Source organism: Caloenas nicobarica, chromosome 3, assembly GCF_036013445.1.
Source record: "Caloenas nicobarica isolate bCalNic1 chromosome 3, bCalNic1.hap1, whole genome shotgun sequence".
Classification (NCBI taxonomy): Eukaryota; Metazoa; Chordata; class Aves; order Columbiformes; family Columbidae; genus Caloenas; species Caloenas nicobarica.
Window position 1 is genome coordinate 49,537,428 of NC_088247.1, and position 23,071 is coordinate 49,560,498.

The 23,071-nt window shown below is 37.0% G+C and overlaps 1 protein-coding gene across 1 annotated transcript in view; it reads right to left on the reverse strand.

The window, feature by feature from the left end:
• The window catches only part of REV3L (REV3 like, DNA directed polymerase zeta catalytic subunit), a 123,337-nt gene that overhangs the window by 74,524 nt on the left and 25,742 nt on the right, over positions 1-23,071 (reverse strand). The window contains exon 2 of the mRNA XM_065633062.1: positions 1,627-1,816. Coding sequence (XP_065489134.1) covers positions 1,627-1,816 — 190 coding nt within the window. The remainder of the gene's footprint in view (positions 1-1,626; positions 1,817-23,071) is intronic.

The following is a 23,071-nucleotide window of genomic DNA, read 5'->3' on the forward strand; positions in this document are numbered from 1 at the left end:
CTCTCATTGACAAGGCAGCAGGGAGAGCCAGATTTACAACACTTTGAAGGTTAGCTATGAACACCTACTTTAACTTGACAATGCACAAGGACAGCATATTTCACCTCTTTAATCCTGGACCTCCACTGTATTTGGAAGTTAATGTAACAAAATCTTATGTTAAACTTATAAAGATTTACCAAACATCTTTACTACATACCAATTTTCCTGCTAATGTAGAAGAGAAGAGGTAAAATAATCTCCAAGATTCAAAGAAAAATATAGGTTTCTCACCATGGAGACACTATAATATCTATGAGCAGAAACGGACTCAGGTCAGAATAGAAGAAAACAAATAGATTTCTGTGACTACGCAAACATGCCTATCTACACAGGTAAAGATGAAAGTGTACTACAGTTTCTGATAGGCACTTCCCGTTAGCCTCTTATGCAAGCAAAATATATGAAACACTCCTTCCTATGCTTCTTCAACGCAATGAGCATCTGACTTTCTGTAAGGACTGTTTTGAAGCTCTAAGGCAAGAGACATGAAAAAGAGGCAGGTCTTCCTAATCTGTCTGTTGTTTTCTCACTGCTTTGAAGAAAGATTGTCTTCAGCAGTTCACTCTGCCCAGCTTTCACTCTTGAAATGAACAGCTGTACTATAATTCACATAGTTCTCACAAAAAGAAATAAGAAATCTGGTGGTTATCTTCCTTCATACTGCAAAAACACATCAGAAAGTCCTGATAAAAATGAAAAGAAATTATTGCAGCCACTTTACTAGCAATATCAGGAAGATAACTGGCTGGGAACAGAAAGATTATCTTCCTAACCTTAACAGTTAGAAAGAACATATTTCAAAAGTGCATGAAAAAAAGAAGTAGGTACAATATAGTGCTGCACAATACTGAAAACTAGCATTTACATTGTTCTGAAGATCAGAGTCAATGCATGTATAGACTAACTGTGTTCTTCCAGGACAGCTTCCTATTATTCACACATATTTTTCAGTCCTTGGTTATGCAAGTTAAATAAAAACTGATTAAGAGAATCCTTAAATTGTTAACATTCAATAACAGCATATAGTTCCAGCAGCAGTAGAAAGCTACACCAAATAAAACATGACGGCTTGACAGGTAAGTAAATTAATGTTTAAGAACCTCCACTTTGTGGCCTGTGCTACCGGGAGAATCAGATGGATAAATATGACCTGACAGCCTCTGTGATGTGCTCCCTAAAGAGGCCATCTTATAGGAACAAAGAAAAGGACTACCTAAAGTCAGGCTCCTGCAACACATGCCTGGTCACAGTGAATCTAGAATAACCCAGACAGGTTGGAAAGTGCTGCTGTAATAGCAAAGACAGAAAAAGCTAAAAGGAACATATTTGGAAACATGATAGACATTAGAATCCAAGTTTAGGAAAAATGGCTGTGTCTAGTGTTTAGAGGAAAACCTCTTGATTACACTAAAGTCAAAGCAAGTGAGAAGAGTTATGTAGTAGTACAAGCCCGTATGAAGACACACATGGGGGGAAATAGAAAAGCACTGCAGTCACCCAAGTCCATAGTAAGTGCTTCTACATAGCACAACTGCAAAACCATTTCAAAACAAATAACCGAAAATCCTAACAGGTCATACTTACATTCCAGATACTAATGACACTTTGAAAACATGCTGAATAGTAGAAGATGGATTGCCTAAAGCCACATTAAGTGCTCTGTCAATGCTGAATGCCACTTGACGAAGATAGTGTTCTGGATGCTGTCCCAAACCGTCATATGGTACATAGAGGTAAGGAAAGATACCATGTAAGTGGAGACAAGTCTTCTGACCTAAAAAAAAAAGGTATAAATTTATTTTCTGAAGACTTAATCTTTTTCTTTTTTTAAGTAGTCCCTAAGTTTGAATTTTTTCAGGTTATTTTCAGGTTCTGCATACAGGATAAATTTATGAAACACAATCAGGTGTATTTCAAACAAAAGGTATCAATTTAGACCAGTTCTCATATTTGATTCATTGACAAAAGCAAGAGAACAGATAGGGTTTACATGACACATACAGTGGCAAATTCTGCTGTTATACAAGTGTAATCCTAACTATTTTCTTTGTAGTAATAAAATACTCTCCGAGAACAATTTTGCATACTGACTCAGTGTTGGATGGTTACTGGTTTCTCAGCCTTTGTGAAAATTTTGCAGTATCAACATTCTTCCTATTCCTCACTGGGATGAGCATACAATCTCTCAGAAATTAAGAAGAACATCCAGAGCATCTATGAGGCCATTCAGTACTCTAGTTATTAAGGCATAAGTTGGGATAGGAAAATTAGAAAAAAAAAAAAGGTGATTTTCAACTTTTTAAATCTGTGGATGCCTGAGAGGTCTCTACTGCATATGTAGGTCTCTAGCCTTCCAATAATATGCTTATGCTTAAAGCATTAGCTTTCATGAGTCTGTAATAACATCATAATGAAAGAACACACCATAAAAACCATTGTGCTAGACCACAGCTTGAGCTTCTACTTCAGACAAAGCAGTACATTGATGTGGACCCAGAATTCCCAAATGTAGCATGTATTTGGGGGGCTAGTCTCAACTGTAATGAGTGTTCTCTGTTCTTTCCTCACCACAATATAACAGAGCATGCAGTCACTGGTGAAACTAAAATCAGATCCTGCTCCACATCCTTCCAGCCCCTAAAAAATCATTCATGCCTTCCCACTGATCAGTGAAAAAGTTTCACAGAAAAATACTATAGGCACATGTCAGGGATTAACCCGCACCACACTGTAATGATAGGCAACGTTTATCATCTTGCACTATGTTTGGATAAAGTCTCTGCATGAAGATAGTAAAACAGTATCTAAAGGCAGTGCTTTCATCAACCAGGAGGTTAATATTAAAGACAAAGAGGTGGCATAACTTCACTAATCCACAAGACTAATGAAAAGACTTCCAAAAGTCTATTATTTCAAACTGAGATTACTTCTCAGCAGGCTGACCTTGCCTGAACTACTAACACTCATTCATACCCACATCAGTGCACCATTGGCCACCCAGTGAAGACAGCTGTAAGTCCATTAAAGCGCAGGAAGAATGGAGCTTCAGAATCAGGAGTGCTGACAACTTTTTATAGCTGTGAAATGCATGCCTCCAAATACCACAGACAGCATAGCATTTTTTTTTTACTGGGAGTCATATGTTTTGCTCTTTCTTCAAATATTTATCAGACCATCACGTAATGTCTAGAATTGGAAGAAATTGTGCGAAGGATGGTAGCATAACTTTCTTAATTTCACCTGAAGAAGGTCCTAGTTTTAGCAATCTCAAAAAAAAAAAAAAAAAAAAAAATCACACAATCACAGAATGGTTGGAATTGGAAGGGACCTCTGGAGATCAAGTACAAGTTCATTTTCCAATTCTCTCTCTAAGTCACCCCCATCAAGTCTCTTTAGCAATGTTTAAATACAACCTATACACAAACTCGTAACATTGAGGTCATCATCTATGATGAATTCTGCCCATGCTTTTAAACCGTTTCAGAATAAATTTCTTATTTATGTATTATGTACTTGAATTGATAACACACTAAGAAAAGGGGAATGAAAGAAAAAGAAACTATGAACTAAAGGGTTTTTTCAATGGCAAAATAAAGGACAGTAACAGCTTTATGTGGCAGGAAAACCTCTGTACCCCTAATGTGAGAAAAGTCATTTATTAGTAGCATGTGAACTGAGGGAGTATCAATCTGTGTAATGGTAGCAGACCATTTGTTTTCTGTACTGAGTAACCAACAAATCTGAGTGTTTACTCATGGTTGTACTTAAGACTGACTTTGAAATAAAGGATTCCCCCCTGCCTCAATATAATTAAAAGAAAATTAATAGTTGTTTAAACCTCTACGGTTCCTTTTTTTTTTTCTCCTTTTTTTTGGGGGGGCGGGTGTCGTGGTGGTTGAAATGTATGCCAGAATCACGTTCAGGGAGAAATTAAAATTAATTAATACATACCATTTGTCTGAATTCCTACTGAAGCTTTTAAAAAACAAGCAAACAAACCAACCCACCCCAAACTAAATTTCATCTTGGAGCTGCAGACTAAGAATTTCTGGCAAATATATAGGTCTTTTACTCTAAGAATTTTATAAACTCAGATGCTTGCTACCTACAACTCGTCAGTCAGAATCAGTTCTGTGCTTACTTTTTTTTCTACACTAATAGCTATGAACTCTTGTTCTTTCTGATAACACTTAAAAAAATACCGTTGCTTTAATGTTTGCCCAACTATTCTGAGTTATAGTTAATTTAGTTTCCCCAGAAAACAAAATTACACAGCACCAGAATAAACAGAACCGGGACAGTCTAAACTTACTGTACTTAAATTCAGGCTCCTTTCAAGTTATGCAAGACGATTAATTAATAATGGTTTCCTAGCTAGCACCTGATTACACAAGTTAATTAAATTTAAAAAAACCCAAACAAATCCATTTCTACTGCAGCTATTTAACAGTTCTTGTTGAACTGAAATGCCATTTTATTGTTGAATTAAAAAAAAGAGAACATGTACAAAGAAAGCTTCCTTCTATTTCCTTCTGTCCCCTTCCCCTGCACCCTCCTGTATGTGCAAAAAAACCATGAAAAACACTATAGCTTTCAAATGACTAAAGAGTCAAATTACCACCTAATGCCAGGGAAATATTATAAAACATACACACTGAGCTGCTTTCATTTTGGTTCTGCCAAGAAAGGAAACAAGCACTGCTGATCTAAGACTCCTATTAGGCCAGCAGCTGTCAAGTTACATGGGTTTATACAGCTACTCACTCTGACCCTTGTTAATATTGACTCATTTACCACAATACTTTGTTATACTGCTATTTTTGTTTACAATCAACATTAATACAAGTCTTACCCTGCTAATGTTAAGAACAGAATCATTTGCTTCCATCATTAAAGTAAAAACATCAAATTGCACCGAATGTCATGGTGTTGAGTCTGAAGCTTAGATTCCAGCAAGAGCAACCATGGTTTGCACTAAGCCATTACAAATTCTAATGGATTCTTTCCAATAGAGCCACAAGCAGAAAACAGATCTACTCACTGAGGATCTTGGACCACACATGCTCAACAATTAACATAAATCTAAAAATTGGCTTGGGCTAAGGCCATGAAGTTTTATGCTTTAAATGTGTCAATCTTATGTTTCCATTTCTTTTCAGAGATACAGACAGAATCAAGTTTGCACCACTAGAGCAGTAGCGCCCAGCAGATGTTATTTTTACATCTATTCATCTGTTTATTTGCATCTGTATAATCAATGGGAGTGGTGCTCGACAGGAGATTCTGCAGAAAAGCCATGTGGTTTATACAGTCACTCTCCTCAGAATTTCCCAATGTAAAACTGGATGCCTGGAAGTGATTCCCAGAGTTTTCAGATGGGACGGGCCACTAAAATGCTTCATGCTGTGGCCTCATCACAGACCTGCTGCACATGTGCATCACAACCATTTTGTACACAATCAGTACATATGTTCTCTCTATTAACAAATGAATAACGTGTACATAAAGGCTAGGGCTGGTGCTGATAATGGGTAATCAGCCAGGAGGAGGCTGCTGCCCAAACAATTTCTCTAGCCCACATTCTCTTAAATAATGGGGTCTGCACTGGTTGAATTATCTGCAGGTCACAGATCAGGCATCCCCATAAGTAAAGCTGAGGCTTCTTGTCTTTTTCTGGCACTGAATGAAGGAAAACAAAAAGTGCTGGTATAACATAGAAAACAGGCAATACACAAAACCTTGAGATATTATGAGATACTCAACTAGCAAACTGGCTATTCTCTCGAAAAGAAGAAACTACAAACTAAATATTAAAATAGAGGAATAGCCAGAATAATAATGAATCAATACTTCAGAAATAACATAAATGCAATATTTTCAGATAGTAAAGAAAGTGAGACCACCCCCCAAACCCATACTTAGAAAAGCAAGTGGCATAAATGTTACTGAAATATTAAAACCAAATATAGCCTTTTGCATACTTGAAACCCACAAGAGAGAGATTAGGAAAGCCAGGCTGCTATTTTTTTTTTAAGATGGTTACCATATGCATTACTTTTAGGAACTTGTACCAAGCATAATCCTTAAGCTACTGTATCATTACAATATTAGAAGAAAAATCTGTAGCAACTCTAAGACAGACCAACTTCAATACAGTTAGTAGATAACTGAAAACAGTATGATAAAGGAACGTAAAGTTGATCAACAACTACTCATGAAGATGGAAGAACAGACATCTTATGGCCACCAGAATGCACAGCCATACAGGATGATCTAATATGGATAAGACTGAGATGTACTCTATACAGAATCATAGAATGGTTGAGGTTGGAAGGGACCTCTAGAAGTCATCTGGTCCAGTCCAGTCCCCTCATCCAAGCATATGAATACCTTATTTCATAGTATAACAAGCTAGAGAATCTGAGGATTATTATTCAAGTGTCCTCACTCAGTGCTTTTTCACCATTTGAAAAAATTGATTTTGTTTTAAACTTCTAAAAATATATTTCAGCTGAGATCAAATTGGACAAATTTCTGTACAAAAGAAAAATGTGAAAATTATTAATAAGAAACTTTATTGTCCAGTTTGGGAATAAAGTTTGCGAGCAAGTTAGCCAAGGAGCACCTAAGTGTTCACCACAGCTAGCGCATGAAAATTTGTGTATGTATTCAAGGAGGAGAAGAAAGAAGTCCATCTGTTCTGGATGTTATTCTACACGTGACTATCCAATGGCTCATATTCCAGCAAGGGGAGAGCTCACGTAGATACCGCTTCCAGTTATCTCCTCCAGAAGACTTCCACTCTGTTGGGAGAATTGTCTGAACAGAGCACGTAGTTGATCCTAAACCAATGCAGTTTATAGCCTAGAATATAAAGTACACTGGAATCTACTGCGCCTATAAGTCAATACCGAGGTCAAGACACCCCAAAGAAACCCCACACTAGGTTCCAGGATCTGTTCTACCTACAAATAGCCAAACCCAACATTTTAAAATTAGACTGACCATAATCACAAGGCTACAGCCAGAGCTCTATAGACCTGAATTTGTACCACCACAGACAGGAATGTCAGATTTCTACAGTAAGAACAGGAGCCTGACTCCACAGCTCAGGGGCGTTTCAGCCTCAGTATTGTTTATGCATTAGATAGGATGATTCTAAAATACAAAATCCCTGCATCTGAGATTTCTAATTATGAACGAGAGCATGTCTTGCAGTTGTGATACAGTTTTACTAACTTTTTATAAATGACACTCAAAGCCATTGAGCTCCTATGTTGTAATTCTTAATTTAGGAACTGACTAGAGAACCCTCACAAACTGGAGTCAATAGTGGAAACATTTTGAATAGACATAAGCTCATTTAGTATCTAGAAAACCCAATCTAGATAAATATGGCTTCAGAAAACACTTCAATGCTGACTTATATGCAGACATTTTACTGTGATATTTCTGCCACAGAACAAGCTGATCCCATTATAAGAAGCTAAGCAGAGTCATAGGGAACAACTACACAGAATACACTCCTGTACATAAACAACCAGTTTTGTTGAAGCTCTCCCTAAAACTATAAATTGCTGAATTATGATCCATTTCTCCCAGCCCACTGTAAAATACAATGGGGTGGGAGTAAAAAGGAGAATGCAGCTGCACTTAAATATCTGGCAAAATCCCATGAATTTAGGAAAATTCTGGCTGGAGATTAAAAAAAAATGGATGCAGAATATGGAGGACAAAGGGGTTTTTTTATACACTAGCCATCTATTAAAAGTACTTTAACTGCAGGTTTGTAAAGTGGCAGGACTAATTAAACATGGCTAGTAGAAGAATGCACGCGAACACATCAAGCATGTCACTGCAGGAGGCAGAATGGGCTGGACAGTCATAAGGGATTTCCTTCCTTTAACAGCAATAGTAAAGCAAAGTCATTACAAGTGGAAAGACATGACATCTCCAAAAGATTAATAGCTGTTGTCAAAAAGCTGTTGAACCATCTAGATTTAAAAAAAAATGAAAACAAACTGTGCACAATGACTACAGAGTGGGAAAAGTAACAATCTTGTTAGAGAAAAAAAAAATCTAAACATTAAATTTGTAAATGGGATAAATATTAGAATCCAATTTCAAAATAATTTCTTTCTTGCAATAAAAGTTACCACACCACAGGCAATCTCACCCTTTCTCCAGGAGAGAGCAACATCAAGTTGGGACACGAGTACTTACTCTACGTTGATAGGTTGGCACAACATGGGCATCTTCTGCACGGTTTAGATGGTGCTTTAAATTTAAGCTATGTCGCTCACTGAAGTGGGCTTGTCAAGACATTGATCACTTAATATCACTCAGAACTGAGATACTGAAAATGGATAGGACTCATTTACTTTATAGAGCTAATAGTCTATGAAATGAAAGTCACCATTCTTTCCTCTCACAGAAAGCAAATAAATCACATGCATGGACTGATATGAGTAAGGTAATACTTTGATGAAGACAGACTTCTTCCCTAGAAAAACTTGGGAAGGTCTTTCCCTCTTAAAATGTTTGCTATTCAAAAACATAAGAGTTTAATCTTTTAATGTCAAATAGTTCTTTAGTAGTAAATTACATTAATGTAACTTCTTCTGTGATTAAGTGAAACTCTCAATCTTTTTCCACAGTCCTGAATCAAGTCAGCTTTCTTCCAAGGAGTGAGAAGCGAGGACTACACACCTTGCTGTCTTAAATACTGGATATTAGAGAAACAAGAATAAAATAAGGTCTTGTAGCAGCAAGATACCCTTGAAACCAAATCAAGAACAGAGCCCAAAGATCCTATTTCATATATAATATTACACGTTTGTGTCAAGGCTTTCAGTTTTTCCCTGGCATGTGAGAAAATACTTATTCAGTAACATTCATATATAGGACAGAAAAAAGTATTTAAAAATTACATTTGCTTGAATCCAAATGGACTGTTCGGTTATTTATAATTCTTGTAACATGTAATGTCTCTACTCTCAGGAAAAGAAAAAAATAAAATAAAGCTTATCCTCACTAGGAAAATGAGGGCCTGTGACTTATTACAACTAGATTATTCTTCACCCTTGATGCAGAGATCCTTAGAGAATGGCTGGGTTTTCCATCTGTAATTTAAAGTTTTACATCTCTGTATAACTAGGCGCATATTGAAGTAACACCTAGCCTAGAAGCAAAGAGACAAGAGTTCAGTTCCCATCTAGGGAGAACTCGTGTGGCCTTGGGCAAGTTACTTACCATAGATGATGCACTTTCTTGTTGTGAAGGGGATGTAATAGCACTTTCATATCTGAAAAAACTGTTAAGGGGATAAATATACAAAAGGAACGCTCCAAGACAAAAAAAAAGACATGGGTTCTAGGAGCACACAGTAGCTAGGAAGACATAGAACAAAGTATTCAAATGAGCAGCAGTATCCTCTTCAGAATATTGCCATGTCTGTCCCAGCAGGCCTTCAACAAAGTAAACTTTCAGGAGCAATTTGTAGGCCTAGAATCACACTGAATATATTCTTCTTCCAATAGCAGGCCCCCGCCTCCTTTTTTGTCTCACACTACTAAAACCTGAAATTGTAACCAGCTTTCTTCAACACTTCTGCATCAGCAAAATTGAAACAACTTGACCATATGAAAAATCTGTGACCTCAATCTTCCATCTATGGGATAGCTCAGTGCACCAAGAAAATCAATAAACTTGTTCTTCCACTTGAGCTATGGGGGGAAACAAAGATGAGAGTAAAGCAGAACATTCAGATGTAAAGTTGAATTACATTTGAAAAATTAATCCAAACATACAAGATGCCTAAATATACCACTACAAACAAAAAAGGTAACAAATTAGCATGAGGAAAGTTTCACTCTATATTCAAAAGCAAAGATGAAAATTTGGAATACGCATCAGACCACTTCAGTAGGCTCCTAAAAGCAGGTAATGAGATCTCACAAAACTAGAAGAAAATACAACATATAATTGGTTTTGGAGACAGGGGACACCCCTCCAAATGGCATTCTTGTGCTTTTGAAAGCAGCACAAAGATCCTCTCCCAGAATCCCACATCTCTGGGCAGTTTATAGATTCAAGCAAGAAGTTCACAAGCTTCTTTGAATCCATTACCTTCCAAAAAAAAAAAAAAAAAAATTCCTCTCAAGTTCTCTAGCAAATCTGTCAGCTCCCAAGGTCCAGAGGTCTGAGAACCCTGGAAAAGATGTTTCTACTGCTCAGATGTTCAAAGATAATAGCACAGGTAACACCAAACAAAATTGCATTTAAAACACTGATTTTTATTGAGTGCCTAAGTACACACTTCAGTTGTCACATCTCCAATTGATATCCATTCAATTAATTTGCTCACAGAGAGCTTTTTATACCAAATATAAGTTGTCTTAACCATTAAGTCTAAGCGACCGCTTGGTTCACCAAGTCTTGTCTTCTCCAGTCTAGAAAGCCATGTAATAGTCACGCAAAACTGAAGTCCATTAGATACTTTGAACTGTGAGGTATCTACAACAGAAATAATCTTTGAAGCCTCTAAGGCTAGAATTTACACTGGGCATTACTGTTGATAGAAAATGTCAGTTGTAATCCCCCAAAACAAGGCTACCACCTTTGTTTTACTGAGAATTTTTAACTTGTATTTTTTTATTCCAATATGCAAGAGAGACTCTGTTATTCCTTTCCACATAAATAATGAACAAACCTCAAGAAAAGCATAAAAGTTGAGACAGGATATTTAAGACATCGACTCAGTGAAGATGTTCTGATCATCTCCATAAAAGTACCTCCTCCTGCCTTGAATTGATTAGGAGCTTTTTTGATTTCCTGCTGTGATATTAGGAAACAATCTGGTCTCCAATTGCAGAAGAACTACCGATAGACCTAAACATTTATAGGATGTACGGGTACATCATCAGAAAGAAACAGCTATTACCTACAGCTATCAGCAAGAAAAATAACTGACTTAATAGTGGCAATTGTAGGAAAAATTTAACTCATGAAATTCACTGTTATGCAGTTAAACTAGAACCAGGAAAGTCCAGAGATGCAGACAATAATTTAAAAGTACGGGTCTCCTAAAATAATGGAGACCAAAGAAGTTAAGCACCTCAGATATCAAGGATGAGCTATGTACAAACCATCCTTCTCAAGTCTGATTACTGGTGAGATATGAGAAATGGCAACAGTATCATCTTCTTTTCTTAGTAGAAACAAGCAGACACACAAAGCGAGGTCAGCTCTTTGCTTAATTAAATACCCATCTACAAAATGAGCCATATACAAAATGTTATTCTTGCTTCCTCTATTGACAGATTACTCATGTAAGCAGCCGGACAATATCAATAATATTTCTATAACAAGTGTGAAAAATCACTAGGATGTCATCTAAAATGAACTAAAACACATGAAGGAGGAAAATGTAGCTGGCCCTGGCTACAGATTGTAGCTGGCATGCTGAGCTCTTGGCATACCCGAGCTGGCAACACAGACCAAGCTGCTATTCTCGTAAGAAATGCAACCACATGAATGCAACTGAGGCAGACTATATTAGACCACACTGACCAAAGCATAGCTGAATAGAAAAGAGTGTATTTACTAGTCCCAGATAAAGTAATGATGTGTGTTTTACTGCATCCTGTAAAAGATGAAAAACTAAGTCGGTAGTAAAAAGGGAGAACAGAGTAGTCACACAGCCTTTTGTTTCCATGTTCTTCAACTAGCTTTCATTAAAGACTGTTACTGCTACACAAGTTCTCTTAGCTATCTTATTAGTCTTCCTTGATGAAAGTAACACAAGGTACATGTAAATGGAAATTGGTGCATATATATTTAAAGGAGAAAAGGTTTTGCTGGTTGGTAGCTGAACTTGAACTTTCACCTTTGTATGAGGCTCATCTGCCTATTAAATATTGTAATGAGTGTGCACTTTTCAAATCACAATTCCCCTCTTTTTCCTGTGTCACACAGCACAAGTTGAAACATTTTTATTCAACTGGAAGAAAATACGTATTTCTCTGTCAGCTAGATAGCTACTAAGAAAAAAGCACCAAAAAAATATCGCCAAAGACTATTTGTTACTGTAAACTGCAGACAAAAAAGCCCTGACATTAACTGTGATAAGGGCAACAGTGTTTTTATCAGTATTATTTTCCAAAGACACTTTTCAGAAATGTTGACTATTTATAAACTCCTGAACACCACCAAGCTTATGTAATCCCAGAGAAATGATACTCTGTAGAGTATACACACTCTCATGAGTCAGATTAGTTTACATTAACAAGTAAATGACACCACACTGTTTGTTTTCTTTTCCTCTAGTCTTCAAACAGTGCTAACTAATTCTATGAATATTTCTTGGAACTTCTATTTTCTTTCTGTATTTGCATTAAGATCTCCCACTCACAGGTAACTGTCACATCAGCCTATTCCTCTAGCTGATGAAGGCTAGATGACAAGCTCCACAAAAACAAACACTGTTCTTAGGATACTCATAAGCAAATCTGTAACACTTGATACTCCTTATTGTATATATCTTTTTAGTTCATTAACTAAGTTCTTAACACCTTTTGTATGTTCTAAGCTTATCATTTTTAGATAAGCAGCAACTCACTTAGGAAGTACTTCCTTACTTTAGACATCTTTTAAATTCCTCTATAAGCTTTTGAAAGACTATATAGTGTGTGACACTGTTTGGGAACAGAACTTCATGACACAGAAAATAACGTGTGTTCTTAATGTCTTACTAACTCAGTGTTCAGGATGTATGCAGCAAGTTGTTGGCAGAGGAGGGGCTACAGCAGTGGGAAGAGGCCATGGCGTGCCCCATGTGGGACACAGTCAGCTCCAACAGACCCACTGCAGAACACAGCTGAGCCCCTCAGCCAAGGTGGGGACACCTCCAGGAAAACATGTTTAAGAATGGGAGCACCAAAGTCTGAGAGAAGAGGAGGAGGAACAGCTCCACGGCACAGCAGATATTCCCTGCAGCTCAAGGAAGAGACCACATCAGAGCAGACATCCCCTGCAGCCCATGAAGCCCCCCACAGTGGAGCACAAGGACATTCCTGAAGGAACTGCAGCCCACGGAGAGCCCACACCAGAGCAGAGGAAAGATGTGAGGAGGAAGGAGTGGTAGATACCACTATGTACTAACTGCTACTCCCCTGCCATCCTCCATGTGAGCTTACAGGGCAGGGTTGGGGTACGTGGTTTGGGGAGTCTACGGTGAAGGAACGAAGCCGAGCCTGGAGAGAGGGGAGGAAAAGTGAGCTGTTTTCATGATGAGTTTGTTTCTCAGTACCTGAATCGGTTTCAATTGGCAATAAATTAGTTACCTTTCCCCAAGCAGAGTCCATTTTCCCTGGAATGGTAATTGGTAAGCAATTTCTCTGTCATTAGTTCCATCTATTGCTTTACTGTTTCTGTGTTTCCTACTTTATCCCCCTGTCTTACCAGACTGAGGGGAGGATGGCACAAGAAAGCAAGCGAGTAGGAATTTGGCTGTTAGACTTGGCAAACCCAGCACACACCTCTTAACAGAAACGATCCCCTGGATGTCTACCTCTAGAGTCTACAAACTATTTCAGAACATTTGGAAAAGCTAACTAAGTAAAGCAAGTCTTAGTGTTAGTAGACTTACACCTGCTACCTTGTAATCTCTAACTTCATCAGAAGATTTCAGAGGGTGTTACAGCTGAAAGTCTTCGCTTTAAACCTTCACTCAGAGTAGAAATTCCAGCCTACCCATATTAATGTAACAAAAAAAAAAAAAAAATCAACACACAGCCCCAATCCCCAAAGTAATAAAACCTTTCTATGAAGTGTTAAAATATTTAACTACAAACTTTCCATAAATTAGTCATATCACCATAGCTAACATTAAATAACACAATGGTATAAACATTGTCCATCTGTTATATTAATATAATAATTAAACAATGTGGGAGAAAGTATTATCCTTTACAACAAACCTATTTAAAAACATTAGTGAAAGAAGTGTCTTTTCATGAGTCTTCCAAGAAAGGCTACACACAAAGGTACAGAATGTTCAAGACATTTCCAAGTGGGGGGGAAAAAAGCTTTAACCCACTGAAGCTTTTAAAAAGGATGGTATAAATGGAGATTGCACATACCTCAAATCCTTATTAGAAGTTTTCCCTAAGGATTCTCATGATAGAACCCTTCAACCAGCTACACGAGGGAAATTATTTCCAGCTGATATAGTAGCCTTTGGTCTGCTATGAACCGATCCCCAGCCAAATTCAATTCCACAGAGTTGTTACAGAGGGAGCAGGTCCACAGATGATTTACAGAAGCTGTACTCTTGAAAGCTGGTGGTCTGAATCCTGGTTCATCTAACAGAATTGTAAATCCTGAGCAAGTCCATAGTTTGTATCACATACACACAAAAGAAATCCTACCGTCACCTCTTCCTTCAGATTATTTTTAAACTCTTTGCTCCAGTTGAACAGTTGTTCAATAATTATTATACTTATCTTCAATAGCTATTCAGGATTAACTCTTGAGAGGTAATGTGCAAACACAAAAATAACCATTTTAAACAGTAGAAAGAACAGCAGCATTGGAAAAAATAAAATTCAGATTATAGTATTTTTCAGTATTTTTTATGATGAAAGATGTTCTCCGCCTTTACACTACAGTAGCACGGTAGATGGAAATCATGCTACAGTAATATTATTTCTCTATTTTTATTTTGCTTGCCAAAATATTAGATAGACTTCTAGCTTGTCAAAAGACATGGGAGGCTAGTAGTCTTACAGAATCAAAAGTAAATGAAACTAGCTCTTTATAGACTTACTATTTTCCCATGAATTTATTCACAGTAGTTCAAAAGAATCTATATTTTATCCTTTCGTCTTCTACTCTGAATATAGACCTCAGATCTCAGCCACACCCTCAGCTGTGGTTACTAATAAACAGGATTTTTTTTCTCCCCATTCCAGGTAAACAAAAACCTTAGGATCTACTAAAGTCAATAGATGCTAAATGCAGGCACAGCATCTGTCACTCTTCAAATGCGATCTTTTTATGCCTTCTTCTGTTCTTTTATATATTACAAAATATGTAAATACTCTTTCAGTAATACAAATGGTGTTACTATTTTATTCTGCACATTTTGCAATACTATTAAGTATCTTACTTCCTATTTCAGTTCCTTTTGTGCCATGCTACTTCCTCATCTTGAATTAGGAATCCATCCTCCTCTTTTCATCTTCTGTAAAGTCTGCTGTCTCTTGGCAGCACTTGAAGGGTTTCATGGCTTTTTGCCTGCTCTAGCCTCTCTTTCTGCAAAGAATGCCCAGTCTTTGTAGCACTCTTATCTTAGGCTTGTTACAGTCATTAACTGATAACATACACACTGTTCTAGTTCTTCACATAATTAGAACTGCAAGATCTTTTCCTGTTTCAGTGCTACAGGAAAAATATTTAAACATTTGAGCACTTTACAGAAAGCATGTATCCAAAGACTGCTTGCCTTGTACAAATCATTTCATGTGGTTGTCTTGTATTTACTCAATAACCTTCGGAGTGGCCATAAAGACTGCATAGACTGGATGTTTCACTTGCCAAGGTATTTATAGCAATGTCTGGATTTTTTTAAAAATGTTTTGAAGCGTTACTCAGAAGTATCTGTTGCTGATGTAACATAGTCACTCAGTCCAGATATTCCTATTTTACAGTGTTATCTCACTGGGTATTGAATTTTGAATTGTTTAAATTCTGTGCCCAGCACAACTTTAATTATTGACTACCTTTCTGCACTGAAAGCAAAAGCTCTCCCTCACATATAATTAAAAAGAACAAGAAGAAAACAAAACAAAAACAGCAGCTAGCAATCTAGCTTTACATTTTAAGCTAATCCAACACATGCTCAGAGGGAGTACTTAATACCAGTCACTCCCTTGCTCTGTTCTGAATCTTCTCTACCCCCACTTATCCCTTTTCCCATACCAATGAGAGCAGTGATACACAGGCAGTATGTTTTAACACTTTTAAACCAGCCTTCCCAAAAATGTATTCCTCACATTTGACCTTAAAATTTTAAGATCCACACTAGAACATTATCAAAAGTGACAGAAATGTGACAAACTCCTTCCAGCACTGATGCATTGTCAAAAAGGATGTTTAGTTTTAACTACCAGTCCATAGCTTTTTCTAAAACGTAGTTTTCTGTTAATGCTTTAAGAGATTTCCTGTTCTTTCAAGAGTCAGGATACTATGCTTTAGAAGCTGCCTTCATCCCATGTTTTGACTGGCCTACAGCAGGCTGCAATCAGAAAGGCAGAAAAGATAAGAGTATACCTATTTTGGGTACAACCATCATTGTTCATGTTCTTGAAAGGTCACTGTGGAATGAACTCACTACTTGGGCAGCTTGCTAGGAATTATCCTTGAATCTTAATAGCACAGATGCATCCTACATAATTCTTATTATCACTGTTGCCATTGACAATTTAATGGACTGCATATCCACATATTTACAAAAACAACTACGTGGAGGATCACAGTACTTCTAAGTAGCACTATACATGGAAACTGTTCAGTTTTTTTTAATTTAATAGCACCTTGTCCAGAGAAAAATTAGCAGGAAAAAGCCTGTAGAACCAACTAGAAGAAAAGACAAGTTAATACTTTATGACTAAGTGATATACTACACACTACAAGTTTTCATTTAAAAACAAAATCTGAGCAGTAATAGGGATTTCTTCTGTGGTTTTGTCTATGAGCATTAACAAAGTGTACAGCAAGAGAGAATAACTGCAATGAAATACACAGACTCCTCCTCCCTAGGTTCTCAGTAGCCCTACTGCTGGTATCCAGTAAGCACGGAAAGAAAAATGAAAGAGATGAACAAAGAGATAAAGAAACACAGGGAGAAAACAGGAAGCAGGAGTCTAAGAATGACAGGAAAAATAGATGGAGCAGTCTAGCAGATGATAACCACTGATAACAACCAGAATTGAACCTGCAACTCAAACAGTCAATCTACTGACAGAAATCTTTGTAAGTGTCAGAACTAAGTGCTACTAGTTAAACCTTTGGCTCCTCAGGCATATGTATGAAATGAAAGTTTAATTGTGCAACTGATAGTGATTCTTTCACAGAACATTAGCTTCACCTGACACACAGGAAAGACATAGAATTTGCAAATATGTCAGAACTACATGCTGAACAAGTTACCTGCATAATGCATATCTGTGCTGGTTTGACTGAAAACGAGTTTTCCTTCATGCAGTCAGAAACCCTTCTTCTTTGTAGCTAGCATGGTCAATATTTGGATTTAGTTTGAGAACAAGAAGATAACACCCTGGGACAGAGTTAAAGTTTTTAATTGCTCTGGTCTGTGAGCCAAGGCCTCTCAGCTCTGCCCACAGGTGTGAAGCAGCTGGGAAGCGAGGCATGGATGGGGCAGAGCTTGACTGACATCCAGGCTGATCAATGAGAATATTCCATGACATTAGTCACACTCCATGTTTAAGGAGAGTCAGGGTCTTCCAGCTAGGGAAGTCAGGATGGACATGGATGGAGACCTGTTCTGATTCTGCTCCATTTCAGGGGAGTTCTGTTTGGGAGTTTCTTTGGTTTGGCCGTTTACCACCCTGCTGTTTTGCAGAGGCCTCTGGGCCTTTCTGCCTTTTTCTCTCTTCTGTCTCTGGAATCAGCTGTTTGGGACCAGATGCTGATGCCTGGGACTGGCTGCTCAGTGAGGACAGAGTTTGTGAGGAATTACTTTAAGTATCTTCTATTTTATATTCTACTTCCATTTGATATATCATAGTACTAGTAGTATATTAGTGTTATTTTGTTATCTTACTAAACTGTGTTTATCTCAATCCACAAGTTTCTCCCTTCCCTTTTGATCCTCTCCCCTATTTGGGGTGGGGGAGGGAAGACGTGGAGTGAGCAAGCAGCTATCACAGTTATATTGCTAGCTTGGGTTAAACCACAACAGGCTTTTGTGATGCCCAACATGGGGCAACAAGATGCTACAATTCAGCACTAGATAAAACTTGGAGATTTTGGTGTTTTTCACTGCTCTGACGCAGGTTCAATTTTCTTGGCACAGTGCCAACTCAGAGGGTTGAGAGAATCACAAGTCTGTGTGCTTCGGATATCATCTAGCACGACACTGTATCATTTCTCACATAGTTAAAAATTTATTCCAATAAAGCACACACCAACACATACAGAAATATTCACTATTGAGGCAGATGAACATAATTCTAGAAAACAGATACCATTCCCACCTTTCTCTTGGAATTTTTGAGACGCTGATTAAGTCGTACATGAAAAGGCAGACGGAGTCTCTTTCACACTGAGACAATTACAATCATTTAGAAAACTGCTAAGTATTTCTATGCTTAATTAAATCATTAAGCACTGTAGTGTTATAAAAAAATAAACCCTAATACTTTCAGGTTGAGACCTCACAAAAGCTCAAAAAAATTAAAATCTAGTATCTTCATTTTGGAATGTCAGTTCTTCATGTATAAGATAATAGTACTTCAGCTCTGACTTGCAGCTGACTTCACAAAAAACTGTAAATACATCAATATTACAGGAAAAAAACCCCACCAAAACTTCTCAAAATGAATGTTTTATTTGGGTTAAGTTTTTGACTCTGGATGATAAATAAGATTATGCCTACCAGCTGAGTAATTGGATAAGAAGTCACTAAGCAGCATATGCTAATTGCTAGAGAGAATGTGAAAAAACAGCATTCGATCACATTATTGAAAATCATCCTATTGCTTTCACACAGGGAAAAAGATTTCTGGCATACCTTCACACCTTCTAGTGACTGAAACCCTGGTGTTCTTTTAACAAAGAGTTTATATGCAACACTGATAAACAAGGACTGCAGAACTCCTACAGAAGATGAAGATGAGGTAAGATAGGAGGTAAACTGGTTAAAATTTAGCAACTCTGAAGGCTGAAGATGTCCCTGCTCATTGAAGAGTGGTTGGACTAGATGACCTTAAAAGGTCTCTTTCAACCCAAACCATTCTATGATTCTATGAAGGTGAAAAAACAATTTGAATTGGCTAGTAGATGCCGTGTGACAGACCTTGCTGATCTAGATCAAGAACTAAAGTAATCTGCTCCTTCCTTCAGGACATAGAAGGACCTGAAGTCAAAATTCTTGTCGTTATTTGCAAGGGTCCATAAACCTGTATTTCTCCTTTGTTGCCTAGGTGTAGCTGATGTTTCAGGTTAGGCTGCTGATGATTTACTACATTTTGATAAAAAGTATAAAGAAGCAAGACAATTAGCAAGAAGACACTGAATAATGGAAGAGTTTGAGATACATAAGAACTAGATATGTTCCAGCTGATACCACCAATTGAAGTTCAAGGTTGCTGGTAAGTCGTAAAATTCCTATAGGAACCAGCAATATATTACTGGAACATACAGAACTAAGCAACCATGAATGGTATCATGACATATATGCTTTGTTAGTGTAAGAATGGCAACAGCTCTTACATGTAACTTCTGAGAACAACTATCTATCAAATGCAAATTGACCAACATTAAGTTCAACCTCAGCATAACTGACACCTATCACACTATTTAATCTTCTCAACCAAGATCAGGTCAGGTCAAAAAGACGGAATTTGGTAAATTACAAACTGCATTTGGTTTGGCTATTCCTGTATGCTGTGCTTTATTGTCTCTCTATACTTTCTCATACAATTCCAGCCCTTTAAGAGCAACATAACAGCACAAGTCACCTTGTGGCTGGAATGAATAATGTACTAGATTCCTTATGAACTTTAATCTAAAATCAGTTTTCTGACAATACTGCATGTTCAGCATCTGCCCACATCAACTTCGGCAAGTGCATCAAAAGGTGAAACAACGAATGTAGCTGGTTGCAAATACTACGGCTCAATTGTTAAAGATTTCCTTCTCATACCAGCACATGAGAAGCCACATGATAAAGGTATATAGATTCATTTGAGTTAAAGTACTTGCTTACCAGTCGTTTCTTTTTTTCCAAATTAAAATGTCAAATCTATTTAAATATGACCTATGACTTATTGCTGAAATATAAGCATGTTTTAAGCTATTATGTTTCAAAGAAAATGTTTTAAAGAGATTTATTAAAGCATCGTTTGAACCTAGTATATAGCAAACTGTCCATTTAGATCTTTAAGTTCTCCAATTACAGTGAATTAAATGGAAAACACCTAAATATTTGAGATACTACCTCCTTTCCTCCACTCACTTTTAACATTGGCACCACCTAGGAAGACGTGAAATAACACACAGCAATACAAAACCAAAGCATTAAACCTGCTATATATGCTCCTCTGTTTTTAATTTTTGCCCTTTAACTCCTCTAGAAAAGGCAAGGGAAAGGGAAAAAAGCAAAATTCAGCGTAAGGAAAGAAAATAAAAGAACCGGCTCCAAAAACGACTTTGTGCTCCAAGCTTTTCAATAGAAAAATATCCTCCAGGTGTTTACACAGAGACAAGACGTAACATAGAAAGACCATTCTTTAGAGAACGCAATTCAGCTGTAGAGAGAAAAATCAGATTAAAAATAAGCTGCCTAGGTCATCTGCTCTTGCTCCCATTCTCCATTTCTCTTTTGTGACTCTACAAGACTTTGGACATCTGCATCAGCAACAGAGCTGGAACACTCATCTGGCTAAAAATTCATCCTGCAAAAAAGATTACCCTTTCAACATATATCAGTTCCCCAAGTTCACCATAACTGCACAACTTATTGTGCCAGCACACACAAAGGCAAGGCTGCACAGGGCCATTGTGCACAGTTCTTGCTTCATACAGTATCAATGTCAGCTAATGGTATAAGCAGTGTTCAAAACTATAACCTAAATGTTAGCTACTTTAAAAGCAAAGGAAAACAATCCTGTACTGCCACATTCTTAAAAGTGGGAAGGAACAGTTAGACAGTATGTGCACCCATATAGCTTTTAAGTTGTGCCCTCTCCATTATTTTAATAGAGATGAAAAGCAGTATTTTCTGCAAATACAAGGAAATGCTAGAATGCCAGTTAACTGCTGTAAAACATTTGAGCAAACAGTCTTTTTTGAGGTCAGTTTTTCATTAGCTATTGACAGAAAACTCTTAAAGTATTTTAAGTGGTTTTAAAAACAATAATTATCTCTAGATGGTCTTCACTTCTAAAGCAAGCTGGCCAGCCAGTATTTTACAACAGTTTAGACAAACTAGATTGACAAAGCAAGTAACTTACAAAGACTAATAAAACAGAAAGGGATGTGTTCTACATTTTCAAGACACAAATCCTATTATTCTTATCACTTGTAAACAACATAAGATGGCTTGAGTTTCATGTGTAGAAAAAGAACTAATTAATCCAGAGTCTAAAGCAAATTAAGCAGAGCAATTATCAAGGTTAATATAACTGGATCAGAGTTAGGACACTGGCTATTCAAAGGAAAAACTTGCATTTCCAACTTTTTTTTTTTTTTTTTTAAAAAAAGGGGGTTTGCTCATAATCAAAAATGTGCCAGTAAAGCTTTATATACTTTGCAGTTATTTAGTGGACAACATAAACAGACAGAATAAATAACCAATGTGGAATCATGTGTTCACACTTAAAGGCCATCACAATACACCAGGAATGAACAAAACCAGTCGAATTTCAAGTGCACCCCTTTAAGACAGATTAACTGAACACTACTGATCAGAAAACAACCATGACTCCCAAAACAATTAAAAGAATTAAAGAGAATGCAAACACAACAGAAGTGTCATGCAGCAGGAATTCTGCCCCCAAAGTGAACCAATCACAGTTTTGGGAATGTCCTTTATAAATAAAGATCTATACAATGAAAACAAACCTGTGTAAAAGTTCTCGAAGAAATCATAGCACAAGAAACTGGCTCAGCATTGGAGATTCAAACATATCTGTGCAAATCAAGCAAAGCTTCCTCAGGGAGAGTACAGCACACTTTTTAGTTACTGTGTCAGAATTATGATTTATCAAATCGCTTTAAAAAAAGTGAAACAAAATCAATCTTAATTGTAATACCCTAAACAGAGGATTCAAGACACACCCACCAAAACCCATAGCTAGGCATGTAAAAGAATGCCCATTTTCTTAAATATTCAGAAAAAATTAAGACTATTGTTAAGAAAATTTTAAAGAAGTACTGATGATAAAATCAACATTGTGGTCTGCCATGTGACCAGGCTTACATTTTTGCTCCAGAGAAATTTGAGGTTAACCAACTAATAATTAACATCTGCACTCAACTGGAAGGCATATAGCTCTAGGAATGTGTACTACAAAACATGCTATTTTCTAAAGCCTCTTTACTCTAGGTTAAAAAAAAAAAAAAGCTTAACTGTCTAATTTGTAGCTCATTGCTTATAAAAAAACTGTGTAGACAAGCCCCCAGTGTACATGATAAACATGCATAAATATAACTTGCCTTTTTCTAGTGGAAACACATATAATAAAAGATTGTCTAACTTCAAATGGAGCTAATTTGGCCAAAGTAATTTTAAAAACTGTCTTACTCTCAAGTCAATTATTTCAGCAAAAGTAGAATCACTTCAAAAATAAGTACACACAAGACTATATACTGATAAAATTGCTCTTCATGTAGTTATCACACAATGTATAAATGACGTGATCTGTTGAGTTACGTGCCTGCACTTTTAGGGCCCACGCATTCTGTCTACACATGTGAAGCTCTTTATTTGCAATTTTTTTATCTAGGCTCATTTTGCTACGTGCAGTTGAATCCAAAACTTGTATCACATACTTTGTGCTACTGTTCACTCCATAAAGGTGTTTCTGTACTGTTGTCCCCTGGGGGAAAAAAAAGAGTACATGTATTTTCATATGTCTAACTGTCAACAGAACTATACTGTTTATGTGAACCTAACAGTGAAACAAGCCTAAGGACTCCTACCACTGAAGTTTGACCTATGAGGAAAAAGGAAAAAGCTAAGTTTTGAGAAAGAACCATTAAAAAATAGTAGGAACAGCACCAT